Here is a 20,567-nt window from a genome sequence, read left to right as displayed (position 1 = left end):
GGTAGAATTGCACGCGATCTGCGCGAATGGAACACCAGTGCTCCAGGTACTTTCCATATTTTTATCGTTAGAATGTTCGCTGTACCCTTAATCTCTTGTCTCCTGATTTACTTCGCAGCTACATCAGAGTTTCTTTGTCGTTCGAGATTTACTTTCTGTCGTACCTGACACTATTGTTCCTTGTCACACACACGAAAATCAATTGTTTTATTACAATGTATTAAGCAATAATAAGCAACAAAAAGGGACCGCTTCAATTTTCATTGCAAACACAAAAAGTTAAAAAGTGAAGAAGTTAAAATTTAGAAAAAGATATTCACACATTACCTAGTAAACTAGATCTTCTAACTTCCAACAAAAGCACAAGTCGCTTGGTCCGATATTAAAAAGGTTATTCGTTTTGAAAAGCTGCATTAACAGCTCTTTAACACACGTTAGCGTGACTTATTTTGTTTTCGGATTTCGGCAATTGTCCCGGAGCGTTTGTGCCGGATACAAATGCTGTTTCGAGTTCAATTGCATTGCGGAGTATTATAATAATAAACTATATTTTCGAATAATTACACTCGAGCTCATTTATTTCACCGCAGACCACAACCGTTTTCATTGTATTCTGCGACAAATTGTTCCATTCTACCGCAGTAGCTTGCTTTCATTGTTGAATGTCATTATTCTGCTTTTCATTCGCGTATACAATTCGCGACAGTCTTGCCCAAAAATTTTACTACCTGGTTCTGTAGTCTTTTTGTAGTCTTCGATAGCACACATGCGCTAACATTCTGCCCAGGGGTGTAACTAAATTGGAGCTGGCCACGGGTTACAGGAGCTGTTCCAGGGAAGATATATACGCCCTCTTAAATACCAGAACCGGTGGATGAGAAGGGTCAGGGGTTGCAGGGGGTGGAGAAAGCCGCTTTCAACGGGACTCGCGTCTGCGATGGGGCGCGTGCCCCCCGACGGGCTTGTAAAATATCGGGAAATTCATTAATGGCCGATCCGCAGGCCCCTGTCAAATAAATTTCTACCGTGAATGAAATTTACTACGGCATCGCGGCGTCGCGTTCGGATGAGGGCAGACAACGGCGTCGATACCTCGTCCCGCTTTTAAGGTTTCGTCACTCTGGCTGTCCCCCAAGCTGCGACGCCATAACTTCGACGTAGTTCGAAATTCAGGCGGATGGTATTCCCGTCGGAGTCGATTAAACACGTAACTTGCTCGAGAATAAAATACGAATCGATACCGAACATGTCTCGGAGATCGAAATAAACAGTTTTCAAAGAACGTTCTGGAAACATCGAATTAGAAATTAATGAGAATGTATAAAAACGAAAATGTCCCAATTTTCTTCCCCGAATTAATTGGGATAACTAGGCGCATACGTTCACGCTGTATCGCAATTCGCATTATTCGGTTTGTGTTAATTACTCGCTAATAAACATGAATTAAATTGTTTCGTTCGTAATCATATTGTACGAGCGCCGATCCGATCACGCAATCATTCAATTCATCGTCAAATTAATAGACTGCAGTGATATTAGTCGCGATACCCGCAAAATTAAAATGAGAAAAGAATAAACATTAATTCTCCCAGTAATTCCATACGCAAAAGTGAGTCGAGAGGAAGAATAAAATTTTTCAGTAATTCTATGTCTGACCACGACAGACTGATTCTACTTAAAACGTTAAATTCGTTTTTCTCGAAAACGAGGCGACAAGGAACAAAATTTTCTGCTTTCTTTCAGTTTTGCATAATGCTCCGAAGCGTAATTTCATTAAACTGTAAATCGAACGAATCCGCACCTAAAAGTATTTAATTGGCTGTGCCGCGTATCATACAAAATTGCTAACTTTCACGGGAAGTTTTGCGAAACCCCACATAACATTAATTTCACCCCGGCTCGAATTTATTCTCGCGTCCGCCGGGCATTATGCGCGCGTACGTGAACGGCCGGCACATCGGTCAAACATTGCGTTACAAGCGAGCCGAACGCAAACATCGAACGGCCGATCGACAAATTAAAAACCGTGCATCCGACAAATCAGCAATTTCGTATTCAAAAAGCGGTCGTGCTCGAATAATTAATACGGGAGCGGCCGCAAACCGACGGCAGACGATAATCCTTCTCTGCACGCGCGCCCGTTATCGACGGAATTATTTCAAATTATCGTGTCTCGTGCGCGGAATCGCGACCCACGAAAAATACCGGGGTTGCCGCAGCGGATCACGTTGTGTATCATAAGCGCGGCTGGGATCGGTCTTTGTTGCGGATCATTTGCCTTTGTGGCCCGAACGTGTTTCCCCTGGTGGCACGATAATTCGCTTAATGTCGACGCAGACCGTTTGCATTGGCGCACCGTGCAACGATACGTCTATTGCACTTGTTCCTACTAATGTGCGCGCGCGTTTAAATAAGCACCAAAATTTCAACTTCAACAAATAGGTAAAGGAACTATCTTTTTTTTCGGAGTCACCACTAAAAACTGCTGCACCGTCGCGTCGTTCAACATATTGTTCAGATTATTAACACTAAACATACCGACCATCAAAAGTGAGCGATGTGTACAGTATTATAAAAATAACAAGATTACATTTATTTTTACTATAATATATACTGGAGTTAAAACATGTGTTCAATCAATTCCCATGGAAACACATTTACAATCTCAATAATTATCAAATAAAAAATCTAATATGGGTCAATTTACCCCTCGTGGTAGGTTTAGTGTTAAACATGTTGGTGACTATCTGGTTCTACCTGGACTGCAACAAACTCGGGTGAAATAGAAATTTATTTTCTGTCCGAATATGTTTGATACATTGGAAATAACATATCAGTGTTTTTAAATTCTTCCAATATCTTTACTGTTTTAAATTACACCAGAGTTGGGCATTAATCGATAAACATTTTAAACAAGATTGATTGATTGAAATCGATGAGTGAAAAAAGGTAATCATTGAAATATCGACGATTGATTTAATCGATTGATGAAGTTAATCGTCAATCGTTGATTAAAAAAAGAAATCGTCGAAAAAAACATAAAACCACGTAAACAGAGATTGTATTAACGATTAATAGGTATTGAATCGTTAATTAATTAACCGCAATTAACGACTAAACTAGGAGATTAATTTTTAATTGCGATTATCGATTGAAGTAGAAATTTATTCGTGAATAGTTGATTAAATTTTTGCCAAACTCTGAGCTCATTCTCGTAAAAAATGCATAAAATCCGCTATGTCCACTAATCAATTACTAAACATTTATTGTATGAACTTCATATCGGAAGAAATGTTTAATTCTCGAGTTAAACTAGCTCCGAGTGCAAAGGGTTGAATGGCGTTTCCATTAGGCAAACATATTCCACTTTCCAAGTGACGAAACATTGCGACTGCACCCAACAGTTGCACGTCGTTATCAGCTAGGTGTTGTTAAATAACTAAAACATCAGTGCCGGAACAACGATGCAAAATTCGTTCGTGCAACAGCGTAAACTTCTTGTAAGATAACAATGCGACGTTGCAAACCCTTGAGATGCGTGTTTTTCCCCCAGCCCTTTTTCGAAGATTTTCTCTTTGATGTCGTCGATGATTCTTCGAAGTCGACGATGCGTTAAGACACACCGTTGAATGTTTCGCTCGCATTGAATTTTTCAATCTATCTAGTAACTTTGCGACCTTTGCCTCGCAGGTGTTGTCATTCACGGATGGGTGGCGTTCCCGTTTGTAAATAAAGATTTATTATTTCACCGACGGATATTCGTATCGTTCGCTTATGGAAAATATGCAATATACGGATACGAAAGTATCGAAAAGATTTTAATCGTTTTGCAACATGGAGAAATGGAAACATTCGTTTCTCAGTTTTCATTTAATAATTCCGTTTTGTTGGCAAGCAAAAAACTTGCATCGTGCAGAATGAAAAATATGGCGTTTTTTGAGATTTCGAAGTCACCTTCTCATTCGCGTTGTCTAATCCTCATAACAATGACTCCTCTAAAAATATAATTTTCCGTATTGCATCCTAGGCAAATCTTTACAGCCTGCATTTCTCACATGTAATTTATGTGTTATTTAACATATACATAGTAGACGCACTCTCCGTCACAAATTTTATTGATTCAACTTTCATGTAAATGCGCGGCACCGTTTTATTTGAGTCACGTATTAAAACTGGTTGCTCATTCGTTTCACGGAGCGTATAATAGCGCAAATTGCACGGCAATAAGTCATAATAATCGTGATGAATTATTTGGTAATAAAGTTTATTGGGAAAATGTACTGGAAAAATAAATGACCGATCGGATACGTTTTTTATGAATCGATGCTGTTCGAACTGTAGAATTTCGAGCAATTAAAAACGTAACGAGCTTCTTCGTTGTTCGAAATTAACCGGATAATTTTTTGCTCCCACAGAAAGAATGAAATATTTCACAGAATTTTATTAGCGTTTTGCTGGATTTAGCACCGTCAAGATAAAGGAAGCGTGCTTCGTAGAATACTTTTGATTTTGTCGAGAGAAAAATATTTATTCCTGAATGGAAGCCGCATTAAAGACAGTGTGAAATCGTAATAAACCCTTCCGCAAATATGGTCCTCATCTTTAAAGCTCTTAAAAGGTCGCGGCTTACATCTGAAAGCATCGACAGTGGGAATTGTATGACGTTGGGTTCGCCAGAGCCTCGAATCTCTGATTAGACAACTCCACCCTTTCTTCAATATTTAACGAACATTTCCGTGTAGTTGGCTCGCGGCGGATTAAGCGGAAATATTTGTTCTAAGCAAGGATTGTTACACTTCTAATTGCGAGCTGACTGTGCGCCGAATCTCGCGTCTTCTGATTTCCGTTTGCTCGCGAAACTATTTTGACTACTGCATATTTGCATGTGACCTAGAATATTTCCGTTATTCATGGTGGCTTTGTGGTGGAGGGGATGATTCTACACGAGCAGCTGTCAAAAATACAGAGTGGATATTTTTTAAATCAAGTACAAGAATTTCCAAATTTTCTATTCATTTTTTCTCCTCGCAGAATCCGCCCCTTTCCGGTTATAAATCCTAGGGGTGGGCGTGTACTCGAGTACCCGAAATATAGGGTACCCACCCACCCCTAGTATTTATACAGGGTGTTCCAACCGAAAAGGGGTGGATTCTGCAAGGAAAAAAAATTAATGGAAAATTTAGAACTTCTTGTAATTGATTTAAACAATATTTACTCTGTATAAATACTAGGGGTGGGCCTGTACCCGAAATTATAGGGTACCCACCCCTAGTATTTATATAGGGTGATCTGTGATACTACCGAAAAGGGGTTGATTCTGCAAGGAAAAAGATAAATTGAAAATTTACAAATGCTAGGCACGTGAGTTGATCTTATTATTTTATGCAGCTTCTGACAGAGCGTCGAAACGCCCGGAACGATTATTTATTGGTCGCCATTCCGGCAGCTTTTCTGTGCAACTCTGAACGTCCACGCTGGCTGTGATATTATTGGTCACAAGTCTCCTGCTTGCGATAATATAGTGTTATCTGACGGCAATAACAGGGTGATCGTAAACAGCAGTAAAGCGGGGAATATATTCTTCAGGGCCGTGGTTCGCGAGCTGATCCATGAAATCGGCGCCCCGGCGACGATTAATCGGGAGGGGGGAGAGCTTTTTACGAGAATTCTTCGTTACACACGAATCGCGCGAGCCTCCGCATTTATTGCCTCGTAAATTCTTTCCCTGTTATCTTTCCGTCATTTTCATTTCACTCAGAGTTCCCGCCGCGACGTATCCGATCTCTGCAGACCCGAACTTTACACGTTCATGATATTCTTGATCTTCTGGAGTTCGGTACTGATCAAATGTTCGAAGAAGTCATCCACTTTGGAATATAATAAAATCCTCTGATTTTCTATTCTATTTTCTATAAATCAGTCCGAGACTATCTGCGTACGGATCTGGAAATGGATCCTATATTTAAGATCCTAATTGGGTGATCGCTTAATCAAATGTCAGGATGCTTTTCAATAGCAACTCCTCCATGACCTTTTATGCTTGGCTTTGATTGATTAAATAAGTTTTACTTATAAAATATAAATCTCTAGCTGGATATTTTAAGTGACCGTGTTCATGTCAAGTATAAGCCAATAGAGAGCTAAAATTGTGCTGTTTGAATTTGGGTTCGCGGTAACCGGAAGGATCAATACCAATTTGAACAATTAAATTATGCTCCCCTAGATGTCATAGGTCGCTTCAATCCTATTCTGAGCCACTCGATACCACGTTTCCCCGGATTATTATAAAATTTTGAACTCTTCCAAAGTTGTCGGAAGCAGTAAAATAAAAATTGATTTCATCCCTTAATAATTATGTTGCGTTGCAAACATTACGATATTCTTAAATTTTTCGGATCTTTTACTGTTTCATATTACACTCGGCCAATTTCTTCATAAATGCATAAAAATCCGCAGTCTAATAAAAAATAAATGTAAAAATTGAAATGCTGCAATAATTTCTCAAGTATCTCAACTAGCCTTGAACACATCCTCGAATCTTGTCAGAGTTAAAACGATGTTTCATTAGAAAGATTTGTATAAATGCGAAGAATAATTTCAAAGAAAATGGCGGAGCCGGTGTATCCAATTTATTCGGAAGGTGGAAGCGTTTGGGGTGGCCATTAATAGTTTGACAAATCGACCGGGCTGCCTCGTGAAACACGTCCGGAACGGCTAACTGGTCCTCGACCGGGCCAGTGGAACTCGATTCCGAACTGCCATCGAGCGACCGCCGAGAATCTTCGAAACAATTAATCCCGGTTGGGAGAGATCGCTCACCTTCGGGCTGATGGGGCGCGTAGATGTTCAGGTAGAGGCAGTCCTCGCTCTGGTTCTTCAGATAAGGCAACAGCTTCTCCAGGTACTCGTACCGGACCGGTTTCGCCTCATCCTGCAGCTTCGGCGTCACTTGCGGGCAGACGGGGGCGAATTCCAGGGATGGTCGCACACCCCACCATGGTTCCGGTGATCTCGGGGGTGAGAACCTTAAGGATCCGACTGGCGACTCCGCGTACGGCACTCCTGGAACATCGAGTGGCGATCGTGATTGTCAATTGGTAATCGGTTTCGGCCAGAGGTGCTCGGGTCACCCTTCGGACGCAGTTTGAAAGGTTTCTCCGCTTTGCCCGGCAGTTTACGCTTGGTTTTTGACGAGCTTCTAAAAACCATACTTGTGGCGGGTTGAAAAATTTTATAATATCGATTTCCCTTCTTAAACCATCAAGAACATTTTCAAAAACTTTTACGAAGAACAGGAATTACCAGCTAGTGTCTGCTCAATTAATAGCTTAATTGCTGATGTTCTTAAAATAGATAAATTTTAACAAAGCTGTCCAATTGGAAAATTTCAAATTAAATTGAAACACGATTTTTCCAAGCGTCACCTAATTCCTACGCCTACAACTAAAGAATTCGAGGTTCCGGATCGAGCTTTCAAAAGGGATTGTTGTAGGGGGTTGAAAAGTTTTGCAATATCGATTTCTCTTCTGAAACTATCAAGAATCTATACTTTCAAAAGCTTTTATGAAGAACAAAAATTACCAGTTAGTGTCTGCACAATTAAAAGCTTAATTGCTGATGTTCTTTAAATAGATAAATTTTAAAAAAGCTTGTTGAATTGAAAAATTTAAAATCAAATCCAAACACAATTTTTTCAAGCGTTACCTAATACCTACAACTAAGGAATCCGCTGTTTTTCTGAATTTATCGGTGTTACCGATTTTTTAGTACCAGGATTTACAACAAAATGATTGGGGAAAATCTCTACCATGTGTCCCAATACCCACCATATCTCAATTTTTGCAGGATTTTCACAGGCAATTAAATAGGAAAAGTGGATTAAAAATCGATAAACCGATGTTTCCCTGTAACTACCCTTCCGGCGAAAGTAGAGGGTAGGCAGAAAACGTTTTTGGTTGATAAGCTATCGAGTGGGTGATCCATCTTCCCATTCAGTCACGGGCATTGTTGACGTCCTCATCCTCATGTTTTTACTTTTGTAAATAATCCTTTTTAACCCTCTTAGTACTACAATTCAGAGGCTATTCACTAACATAATCCCCTATCGATGCCCCAATTCGTCTGTGGTTCAATTTTACCTGGGACCCAGAATTTCCGAAACAAATTGGAAAATGTGAGGCAGAAAATTATTCAAAATAAAATAACAATGACTCACTAGCAACATGTTTTTGATTTGCAAGCAAAATAACCTGCGGCAAATAATTGTGCATGAAGACCCGCAGTGCACTAATGACTCGCGCTCCTCAGTATGCCGAAAAACAACGAATTCCGACCGTAAAACAATATATATAATTACTCCCCGTTTTCTGGCCTCGAAATAATGAGTCGTTAATGACTCGAGCACAATATACGGTAGGTTAATTACGTAACTAGTTATCTCGGAAGCGAAATAAGAGATACCCGAGTGGACCGGACCGGTTTTATCGACTCCTAAAACAGGGAATTACGGGTAGTTCGATAACGGGCCGATATCTCGACGGAGGGTTCTTAATTATCCCCGGCGAGTCTGAAAAACTCGAGACAACAGCTGTGCGAGGGGCGGCCGTCGAACGCCACCATTTAACTTCTCCGATGGCCAATCAAACTTTTTCAAGGTCGTTCCAATTTCGACGCGAGCGATCCATACGTTTTTAATCCGGCCGCGCGGCGTCTCCGCCGCCTCAGCCGTTCCGAATCAAGCCTTTCGATTTGCGCCACCCACTCAGACAAGCCGCGATTTAATATTTTACGTAGAAGCCTGCTCTCGGACCCGGGAATCCAATTTACCCGGGAATTGGATAAAATGGATCGCCCGGGATCCTTTCCGCCAAGGTGGATCGTGTTAACACGGATGCCGGACCGAGAGCCCGATCAATTTAATCGATCCAACACCGAGCCCAATAAAACTTTACGGTGATTGCCTGCGCGACGGTTCGCGCCGGATCATCTTTCCAGCGGCGGGGGTGGAGCGGGGAGTAGAGAAGAGCCTCTTTTTCGGAGAACAATGAAGCTCTTTCGACCGATCGGAGAACGCCGGCTGACATATTGAATACCGAATATAGACACGACCACCACCCCCCGTGAATGCGAAGCAGCCTATTTTTCCCCCGATCGCATTCTTTACACACATCGAAACTCCCCCAAGTGTTGCGATCGCTGCTGCATCAGATGAAAATATGATATCTCGCGAGCGCGATCATCGATACGCTTATCCGCTCAGTCTCTCTGTGTGCGCCACGCTCGATACGTTTATCGTTACTTTTATTTGGGGCCGATGGAATGATAGGACGCCTGACGTATTCGAATATTTCGTTATGATTAAAAGAAGAATTAGGTACAAACATGAGCCGATCTTGCTCCGTCAAAATGATAGTATACTCTCCGTAACTGTGAAAACTGGCTGCCGAGCAACAGTTATGGAAGAGGTGCTACATTCTTCGGAATGTCCCGAACGAATCTAGAATATTACGAATGAGCGTGCACTCCCGTCCATAAATCACTGGACGCTTACTTGTCCTCAACAAAATTTAATTAAAGAGTACAAGCTTCCAGCTTGATTTGATCGTTTTATTTTGATTAGGTGCAGCCACTATACGATATTATTTCAATGCAAAATTAAATTTATACATATGCTATTTGAATGAATGCTGGAAAAAAGAGATTGAGAAATTGTGGAATGATTATGAACAGGTCTAGAAGCCGAAATTATAACATATAAGAATAATAATTAAAACACAGTAGAGCCTCGATTATCCGGGCCTCTGATGTTCGAATTCTTTGTCGTCTGTATACTTTCCACAAAGAATGAGCTTGCGCTAAACCAATCCATACGCTCTCAGAATTGGGCAAAAATTTTATTTGAATGAAAATTTCGGATAAAGTGGCTTTCTTCCAAATGGGTTTTGAACCCACTTTATTCGCAACTTTTGTTTAAATAAAATTTTTGCCCAACTCTGCATACGCTACGCTTCAATAAGGACTAAGCTCAGCACTGAAACTACAATATGTAATTGTTGTATAATCCGAACAATCATGTTCCGCTAATTAGCACGGATAATCGAAGGTCCATTGTATAGAATATTTTGGTCAGATTTGATGTACACGTTCTCTGCATTGATCAACTGTGTTGAATTGTACTTGAAACAAATGCAGGGAAAAGAATATTTTGAAAGTGAAAAACCAGGACTTGGAACGAGTTTAACAATAGAGTCGACTTGTGTTCAACAATGCAACCAACCACTCGATAATTTCAGACTGAACAGGAATTGCCGATGGACGCGGCTACTTTTAAATAAGTATCGAAGTGCTCAGCTGCGCTCTGCCCCGTATTCCAAGGGTTCCAATGGAAAGAACCTGTAGCGTAACTTCATTACGAATCAATACATGCCTCGTTGCTTCCGTTTTGCCTTTGAACTCGCTGTTTACATTACGGGCCCGTGATGCCTCCCGCCGTGCGGAAGAAATTGATTTAAGCTTTGTGTTCGGTAGAACGGGATCCCTGATTACTACGAGGATTCAACAATCCATTGGAGAGATAGCCAAAAGGTAGAAGGGCACGGTAAAGTTCATGTAATTGGAGGCTTCGTACCGGTGTTTCATTCACCGATTACAACAGAGTTCCAAACCTCGTTATTCACACAAATAAGCGTTTAGTTTTTTCCTCTTTTTTTTGTGAAACGAGAATTTTATTGATCACGGTTGGAATATTCCCAACCTCGCCAAATATTCCGATCGTGAAAGCATATAATTGTTGTAATTGTCCAGACATTGATAGCATCTAGCAGTTCATTGTAAAATTAGTACCACACCGCGGATTTCGTGCGTTCCTGGCATTCGCAGCTTTTTCAAATTCAACGCAGTGAAATATTATATTTAACTGTCGAACATCGGGCGACCGTAAAACAAGGTCTGCAATTTCGTTTAAAAGTTATTCGTTCGTTCAGATGTAAATTGAAAATTTTAGATACGTTACAGCGATTACTCTTTCAACCCCTCTTGTAACTCGGCGAATTTTAAAACAGTAGTGCTACACAATCGTCAACGTGTTTAACAAAGTTTGGCGAGCGTTTTACTCTGCTTGTAACGTGAACGAACATTTAATAGAATTTAAAATATATTCGCTTCAGTTTCAAGTATTTTCCATCGTAGATGACCTTCGATGACCTTGACTGACCTCGAGTCGGAGGTCTCAATAATATTTTGAATAATGGCACAGCAATTTTGAGTGGAGGTTAACAAACTGTTAAATTGAAGGGGTGGATGGATAAAGGTGTCATTTGCATGGAAGAAGGAGCTAATTACTTTGTACTTCACCTGTACTGGACCAGGAGGTCAACAAATAATTATCTTTTTTTGTATTAGAGATTAATCATAACAATATACAATATTTGTAATTGATTTGTGTTATTATCTTCATTCATCAAAAAAGGACAACATATTTTGTTAAAAACTCTTTCACAGAAAACAAACAATTGTTACTTGACACCTTTATCCATCCACCCCTTCAATTGTTCTTTGCCTGAAAAGCAATTTTGTAGAATTCCAGATCTGTACCCCCTCGTTAAAGGGTTGCTACCCTTTTACTACCACCGTTCCATATTCGGAAGAGCCTAAAATTTGCCATTAAACCCAAAACACGATTTTTCAAGCGTCACCTGACCCCTACAACTACGGAATCCGCGTTTTTTCGAATTTTTGAGTTTTTCCTATTTCTTTCGACCAGGATTTACAACAAAATGTTACAAGAAAATGTTAAAAACAATGCAAAAAGTGCTCTTTGTCGCACAGAGTATTCACAGAGGAACGTATTCGAGGAGTGGCAAGCGTTCATGGCAGAATCGACGCCAAAGAATGTCAGCGGCTCCCGCGGAACTCGGGTTGTGCACGCGCGACACGATGAAGAAAAGAGCACGCGCGCGTCTATTCCGAAAATAGCCAGCGCGGCTCTCGTTTTCGGTGGCTTTTGACGTATCGAGATTCCCGAAGCGCGGATACGTAGCGGTAATGCGAACGGGTGAAAGCTGATGCAGCTGCGAGGAAAGTTTCGCCGAGCCGGGGCCAAAGTTCACCGTATCGGCACACGGAAACCGGGCGTGTTATCGTTCCTCTCCGGACCGGGGGGTTACATCGGGACGCAGGGACGCGAAGGGTTGCCGGTGATTGGGCCCCACCGAACTTCCGAACTTGCTGTTCGGGATGATTGTGAGCGGATTTCTATGGCTGTGATTGACTTCGCCGGCGGGTTTAAAGGACGTAGGAGAATTTTCAGGGAAGAGGGAAAATCTCTCTCGCTGGTGGATCATTTTTGGGGATCCAACTTGTTAGCGGGAATTAGCCTACTTGACCGTGCGCGACGTCTGTGTTAAAAGTTATTAAAAGAGACTGTTGCCACTTGACAGTGATTGAAAGTCTGTGTGGAATTATTTCCATGATAGTGTTCTATTTCTGTGAGTCCGCGAATGAAAGGGGTCCATGCTGCAACAGTTAACAAGTTTTCTTTCGGTACAAGACGACGATGTTTATTTCGAAATAAGAAAATCTCCATCCCCTCTCTACCCCCTAGTGTCAGGACGAGAGGGTATATCCTTTTGCAACGAATTGGAAAATCCTAGATCCTTTTCTGATCAGTAGACAGTGGATCTTTATGCATTTATGAAGAATCTGGTTGGGCGATATATAAAACAGTAAAGAATTTTTGTTTAATGTAACAAAGTCGTTAAGGGATGTGAGCAATTTTTATGTTGAACGAATTTGAAGCAATTGAAATTAAAAATTGAAATTCGAAATGAAGAAAGTGTTTGCATACTCTCGAACAGCAACTATTTTCTTATGGATCCCAACCCAATTTTTCACCTGCTAAATGAATCCTTCTAGCTTCCCAGAAAAGCTGAACTGGTTTGGCGCGCTTTTCGAAAACGTATTCCGGTTTTTCAAGGATTCACGTGGTCCATTATGTACGTGTCCACCAGCACTGTGCACAGAGACGTCGCCCGAAAGCTTTCGGTGAAAATTCAGCGGCGAAAAGCGCGCGGAACTCGTCGCCTATTTCCCATTAGCACTTCTATTCATCGAGCAGGTATCGCGAATCGCGTGGAACCGCAAAAACTTTTTGATCATTGTATCTGAACACAGCGGGTGGGTTTCACGATTGGAGAACGTGTCGGTTACTCACCGAGGAATACGTCGACGGGTTGCAGGTCGTGATTGGACCTCGGCTGAACGACCATGCCGCGTAGAAGTCCTTGTTTCACCTTTACCTCTCTGGTCGGTCGTTCTGGGAACTCGTGGAACCTGGAGTAGTGACCATATTGAGTTCTGGGTTGATAGAAGTTGCGGTGTTCCGTGAGGATCTGGGTGCAGGCCAAAAGCAGGATCCCCACCAGCTCGAGTCGCAGCATCCTCGACATTTGTTTGGTCGTTCGATGGCCGGAAAGCGTGGCAATGAATTCTCGCGGGTTCCACCGCGAACCCTCGACTGCTAGAAAGTCACGGTAGCGACCTCGAGCCGAGGTAAAAATAATTTTTCACCGCGCTTCTTCCGTCCCTGCCCCGGATGCAACGGGGAGAAGAAGTTTTCACTGTTATCGTTCCGGCGGCTCCGGGTTTCACGGGCGACACTGTTTCGACGGTCCACTTGGTCGAGGAAAGTCCGCGCCTACGCTCGTTCTCTTTCTCTTTGGCCCGTGCCAAGATCGTTCCCGAGTTCACTTTTGGCACCACGTGCACGCGTGGCTCACATTTTCGACGCCGACTTCCTGCTCGCCTCGGCTCGGACACGCTGCCAGCCTCCGCGATATCACATTGTCACGGTCCTCTGCCGGACCTCCGACGCTACACTGCACGGTTAAATTTACAGCACAAGCCAGCAGTTACACTCGCGCGAGAGCGGGATACCCTCTTCCGAAAACTGACTCGAGAACAATACTATAAAGCACGCCTGGACAATTGTTCCTTCAGAGTCGATGACGTAGGATCGGCTTCCCCCTTTATCGCCCAAACCGTTGGCCGGGTGGGGGTAGCCGACTATACGTCATCGACTCACGGAACACCAATTGGACATGCATAAGAAACAAAACAATTTTTTTTTATAATGAAATCGTACTGTTTACAATACCACTCAAGAGCAATTGGCGCTCCGAGTCGATGATAAAGTACGTCATTATTATAAACAAAAATTTGTTTCCCATTTTTCAGGCACTTCAGGTAATGTGAGAAAAAAATGGTTGAGACCAAAAGTCATCGTCCTCGATACTCAAGAAATTGCACATATTAAAATTGTAAACGTATAATTCTTTCCACAAAAAATCAAGGCAAGGTTCATTTTTTTTTTAACCTTTCCTGCGTACGTAGTATTGTAGTTGACATTGTTGAGACTTTCAACATACATTGTAAACGCATGTTCGCTTTTCCCAGTTGAATAATAGTATTGAATTGTGTGTAAACTTAACCGTGCAGATTGTCCGCATATCTAACCTTCCACCACTGAATACGATGTTTAACTTTCCACCAGGAGACTATTCCTTGAGACGGACACTCCGATCACTATTCTTGGGTATGATTTCAAGGAACACTCGCGGACTAAATCGTCACTGTTCCACGACACCGCATTCGGACGAATCTGGTTCGCAGTCAAGATCGAATATAGTGATAGCGTCGCAGCTGAAAGTTTACGGTTTCACGGTGGAGGGAGGTCTTCGAATGCACCGTGGTTGCTTTAAATACACGGTCGAGTGGGAAAGTATTTGAATGCTTGCGTTTACAGCTTGCATATCTAAAATCAGTGAAATGTCTTGAGTTGAATAAATTGGTGAGAAAAATCAATGAAAATAAGTCACATTTATCAGAAGATTTTATAAACGCGTGTTCATTTAACTACGATCTCTTTTAGCTTGAACTGTTCATATAATTCCCATGGCGCACAGCAATGTATACAATAGAAGCTCGACAGGAATTCAACTAATAAGGCACCTACCAAAATTCCGTTCAAATTGTTGAAATTCTGATCATATTCTTTCGGCATTCCTCTCAGTGGAAATAACACGAGAGCTCTTGTCTGCCGAAAGATGCTCGAAACGACGGTAAATATGTGTAAAAACAGGATAATTAAATAGATAAAAATATATGTAGGATGTTGAAAAAGTTATCGTCATTTTAAGTGACTGAATAATAATATTCGGAAAAAATGGTTTAAAAATTCCAGTAATTATGAAAGTGGTGTAGGTCAAAATTAAAAAAAAATTTAATGTAATTTTTACGATAGTGTCAAAAAATCAACCGTTAAATAGTGCTTGTTATTTCAAAATTATATGGAAGATATTTAGTGTTAATATCCTTTTCCTTTAAATATCTTGAAAATTTCATAATTAAGGGCCCAAATTATCGAGGGGTTGATTGATAACCGGATGAAAAAATAAATGAAACAATACGTGGCCTTCGAGTGTATACGTATGCAACGCAACGGTTCGAAGTCGTAAATCCAAGCATCACGATACTTTCACAAGCCAGAAGAGGCTTGGAAACCGTGGTTTCTGTTTCGTGCTAGGTTTGGTGACGATTAAAAGGCATGAGGGCCCTCCGCTCTGTCCTCCAGCGGGGATATTCTTGGTTTGAACAAGGGTGAACGGACGTAACGCTGCTAACCGAGAGAACGAGAGAGACAGCAGGAGAAAGCGAGCGGTGCGTGCACTCTATTTTCGACCCAAATAGAACGCTACTGCTGTTGATAAACTTCGCGCTGGTTCGAGCCAGAACGCGCGGTTCCCCCTCTCCCAACGAGCAGATCTTCGTCCGTTCAGATTTATGCGACCGTTATGACCCCCCGAACGTTTATCTCATCTACGCGTCTCGTTCCTTAAATATTGAACTTTTCCACCGCTGAAAAATGTATCTTCTATTCCGAGACTTCGAGGAAGTCAATAAAATCTTGAAAGGGAGCCCCTGGGGTCTAAGCTTTATTGTATCATCTGCCGATTTTATGCATTTATGATCACAATGAATAGGTGTAATTTGAGACAGCGAAAACAAAGAAAAAATTTAAAAATATTCTTATAGTATTTCCAACCTATTATATGTATTCAGAAAGAAATTGAATTTCTATTTCGCTACAGTTCGTTGCAAATCAGGTATAAAATTTTTATTTTGCACGAAGATCCGCTGTCCAATAAGATATAGGAAATATCAAACGGTAAAAACATTGGAAGAATTGAAAAATATTGTTATATTATTTCCAACCAAGTAAAAGTATTAAGAAAGAAAATAAATTTCTATTTCGCTACAGTTCGTTGCAAATCAGGTATAAAATTTTTATTTTGCACAAAAATCTACTGTCTAATAAATCGACTGCGGATTTTATGCATTTATGAGAAAAATAGGCTTGTACAAAAAATATTTCAGGTCATCAATGTATTAGTTTCAGTTTAATAGGATAATAAAAAGAAGAATACAATTTCAATTTAGCTCCTATGTTCTGCAATCAATACGAACATTTTTTATTTTGCAGAAAGAAATATTTCAGGTCATGATATTTAATAGAATAATGAAAAGAAGAACACAATTTTTATTTGGCTACCACGTTCTGCAATCAATGCGAACATTTTTTATTTTGCATAAAAAGATCCGCTGTCTAATAAAGAAATAGAAAATATTGAAATACAAACGTCCCTAAATTTCGTCGGCTATTCTCTCCGGTTAGTATCGGCTCTCTGTGATCGCGTTGCCATTTCGAAAGCATCCGGTGCAGCTCGTTAAGCAAAGTTTGCCGCGTGTTAATTTCGAGTCCGCGGCGGTTCCCTTGGGCGGAGGGTAATTGTCGCGGGCATAATAATCAGTAGCCAAAAATCGTGGCCGGGGCCGGCTTTAGAAATGCGTCGCGGGTACACAGGCCGACCCGGAAGAGTTTCAATTTAGCCCATTCACGTTCTGCACAAAGCAGCCATCAAAAGAGCTTCCGCTCTCGCCTGTGGAAAATCATTCAACGAAATTTACGGGGGAAGAGAGAAAAAAAGCGTTGCACGCGCGCGTGAAACGGCAAACCGGATTACGCGGGCGCGATATAAAACCGGGGTGGGCCGTTTTAACGCGCGCTTAAAAGCGGTCAATAGCGTTAAATTATGAATACCCTTAATTTGCATCGCGACTAATTGTCGCCGGGGAACAACCCGCCATTTTATGCCCCCGTCCCGGTCGCTCTTTTTTCTCTCCGCCGACCTTTTGAAAGGGAACCGACCAACGAAAAAATAAAAAATAAAAAAAGAATATATAACCCACGGGAACCGCACCGCTTCGACAAAGTATCGCCGGCACGTGACGCGTTTATCGATATTTCTGACGCGATTTACACGCAGACGAGCCACGTTACGTCTCGAACAATTTTCACTCCTCCTACCGGGCAAACTAACATGCTCGGAGAGCGCCGCTGTTCACGGTTTATCGAACATTCCGATCATCTCCGAACGGTCACCGCAATCGACGATTTTTTACGGGAAAGGTTCGCATCAGCCCCAATCGATATTTCACAAGAAAATCGCAGGAGGACAAGAGCGGAGCAAGGTAAACGCCGTTCTCGAGGATGTTGAACTTTCGGTTGCCCTTGCGAGCTTGCGCGGATATTCTTGGACCCAGTTCTACCGGTTCCACTTTCGATATTTCGGAGGAAGACGCGAGTCGACGTTGTGCAAATGTTTTCATCCAATTTCGCTCTTCGCAGACCCCACGCACGTTCAATAATTTCTGCGTCCGTCGTACGAGGCTCTTTGTGTAAACTAAAACTTTTTATTTTAACTTTTTCTCCTCCCCATTAGTCAAACTTCTTCCCACTACTACGCATAGCCGAGGTGCAATGAAGGCTAAGAGTGGGGAAGTGTCTAAGCGCGGGGATGGAGCCACATGTTAGAACTCTCTGATGTACTTTGTCGAACCAACGAATTTTTTTCGGATTTATTCCCGTTTCATTAAATATTTATTTTGGTCTACGGAGCACAAAAAGTGATTTTAATAGGACCTCGATTAATCGGCTCGAGGGACATAATTAAAATGTATATTATATTCCACAATAAATTGTTTATTTTTGAAAATTGATTTCCCTTTATAATGTAATTATATTTAAACGCGTATTTGTTTATAATCGGGATTCGGTTAATCGAGGACCTACATACTTTATAGAAATATCGAGAATATGTCAATTCAAATTGTTAGCCACTGTTTAAGCAATATATATTTACAGAAATAAAGTATCTAGAAATCCAGTGTGAAATAAAATAACAATACTCGTAAATTAAAAATCTTAGAACCCGTTATTTTGGGACCTTACACTGGAATTATCAACGGCGGATAAAGTATTTTAAGCAACCTCGGGTGCGTCCTTCAAGCCTCCAGTATCACAGACACTGTCTCCGAGTTAGTAGAACGTTGAACGAGTTCACACGAGTTTCAAAACCGTGCCCAACAACGATGGGTTTCTACGTTCGGACGAATGTAACAAATCCTCGGAAACGTTGAGCCTACGATGCTGAAGAATACTGCGTTCCCGAACCGAGTTTCGCCTCGATGAAACTCGCGAGTGTACTGAGTCCGTAAGTGCTAAAATTAAATCGAGAACGCGCCGAGGAGGAAGCGCCGCCGGGTGGCTGTGTTTCGAGCGGAGACTTTTATTTTCGGAGAAACGTGTCCCGATTGGTCGAGGGGTTCGAGCAACCGAGTCACGTAGTTCTAGAAAAATTGTTTACAGGATCGACGGAGACGTCGATCGCGAGGATGGTTGCGTTGGCGATGATTGAAGGTCGAACACGCTATTGTATAAATATTTCCACTGTTGTGTTTGTTCGTTGTTACTCTGGATTCGATGCATTCGTGAGAAAAATAAGCAGCTGTAACTTTAGAAGAATTTATTAGAATCGGTATGGAAGGAAAATATGTAATTGGTATAGACAATTTTTATTTAGCGTGATCATCCGCGATCTAGCACAGTGTTGGGCAATAAATAAATTTATTTAAATAAATAATTATTTAAATAAAAATTTAAATAAAAAGCAAAAATAATTATTAATTATTTGAGCAAGTATAAATGAATTATTTAAAATAATAAAGTTAATCGTTATTTACAAATACAATTTCAATTATTATTTGTATTGACAAATAATAAATTAAGTGCCCGACCATTGGCGCTATACCTGAAAAGGTTGCTATAGCAGACCAAAAGCTCATTTCCACCTCAATCCAAATAATAAACAATCTTTTATTTGCAAATAAGAAATAATAAACAGATCACTGTTGGAATTATTTAAATTACTTTTATATTTAAATGAAAAGTTTAGTTAATATTTGCAATTAAAATCACACGTTTATTTATTATTTAACATAAAATTTGCCCAACACTGCGATCTAGTTATTGCATTTTATGAGTCTTTATACAATCTCTATAGTTTGGTAGCTTGTTTTGTAAAAATTAAAATAACTTGCATTCTAAATATCATTTTTAGTTGCTGTTGTTAACTTTTAAATATTATTTACTCGTCGTGAGATTTGTTTGAAATTGAAGAACGAATATCATCGTCAGACAGTCTGAAAGAATTTCCACGTGATCCAGAGACAGGTTGGTTCATCCTTTGATCGAAGGCAATTTAATTTCGCTTAATTTTCGCGGAACTGGCAGACTCCTTTCTTTCATGAGGTGAACGGACAAAGTTAAACATTTTATCTCTAATGAAATTAGTATGTACAGCCTGCGGGTCGGAAGTGTTTGGATTAAATGAAACACCGGCTCCCGGAGACTGCGTTTATTGAGATTAAGGTAATTGAAGTGCGTAGGGGAATCGGATTAAATGTGAATATACAGGGTGATCGGTAATTGGTTGTACAATCGAAAAGGGGAAGGGATCCTACAAGAACAAATAAGTCGAAAATGTAGAATAAAAATTATACCAAAACTATTAAAAATTGTTTATTTGTCAGACTGTCGGCCCCATTCGTGGGTGGGGTCTCTCGCGTAGACTCCGCCTTAAGGCGGAGCCTGTTAGTCGCCCACCCCCGTAGTTAGGCGGACAGCTAGGCTTCCTCTTCCGCCGCGGACTCGAGACGGCAGGAGGGGCGCTGAAAGACAGCCCGAACCCTCCAGAAGGCGGACATTTCGAGGGACTAACAGATACATTCCACTCTCGATACAAAACAGATTATTTTTACAAAAATGGTGCTTTAGATCAAGCTGTCGGATAAAGTTGTTCTTTTCCATCGTCGGCGACTGGCTCTGTCTCCAGTGCGATAGACATCGTCGGCAGTTCCGCGAACCGGGGGCAGATTAGAAAAGTTCAGTCGCGGATTATTTGGCGGGCGCGCATCGTCCGAGCAGTGTTCGTAACGACGTGTTAAAGCTGCGATAAGAAGGCTTTTTGAGAGGTGCTCGAGGCGCGAGGCGTTCCCCCGATGAGTGGCTCCTCTTCAGGAACATCTCATTTACGTTAATGAACTTACTCGGGACTCTAGGGGGAAGTCTGCGTCGGCGTCGGCGTCGAGTCCGCGAAAACAAACGTCCGCCT

The 20,567-nt window shown here is 41.3% G+C and overlaps 1 protein-coding gene across 16 annotated transcripts in view; it reads right to left on the bottom strand.

Annotated features, from left to right (window-relative positions):
* Positions 1-18,588, bottom strand: part of LOC143212608 (uncharacterized) — a 118,820-nt gene extending 100,232 nt beyond the window's left edge. Inside the window, exons 1-4 of one of the 16 annotated variants that reach the window (XM_076431556.1) lie at positions 18,347-18,588; positions 14,372-14,809; positions 13,211-13,874; positions 6,820-7,062 (exon numbers count right to left, since the gene is read on the bottom strand). In XM_076431556.1, coding sequence (XP_076287671.1) covers positions 6,820-7,062; positions 13,211-13,445 — 478 coding nt within the window. In that variant the 5' untranslated portion in view covers positions 13,446-13,874; positions 14,372-14,809; positions 18,347-18,588. Of the gene's footprint in view, positions 1-6,819; positions 7,063-13,210; positions 14,810-18,346 lie in introns of all 16 variants that reach the window. The other 15 variants (XM_076431555.1, XM_076431560.1, XM_076431561.1 and 12 more) reach the window with 15 other exon arrangements.
* Between the last annotated feature and the right edge of the window lie 1,979 nt (positions 18,589-20,567).

Source organism: Lasioglossum baleicum, chromosome 10, assembly GCF_051020765.1.
Source record: "Lasioglossum baleicum chromosome 10, iyLasBale1, whole genome shotgun sequence".
NCBI lineage: Eukaryota > Metazoa > Arthropoda > Insecta > Hymenoptera > Halictidae > Lasioglossum > Lasioglossum baleicum.
The sequence above is the reverse complement of the archived record's forward strand: the minus strand, read 5'-3'. Positions and strand labels throughout refer to the sequence as shown.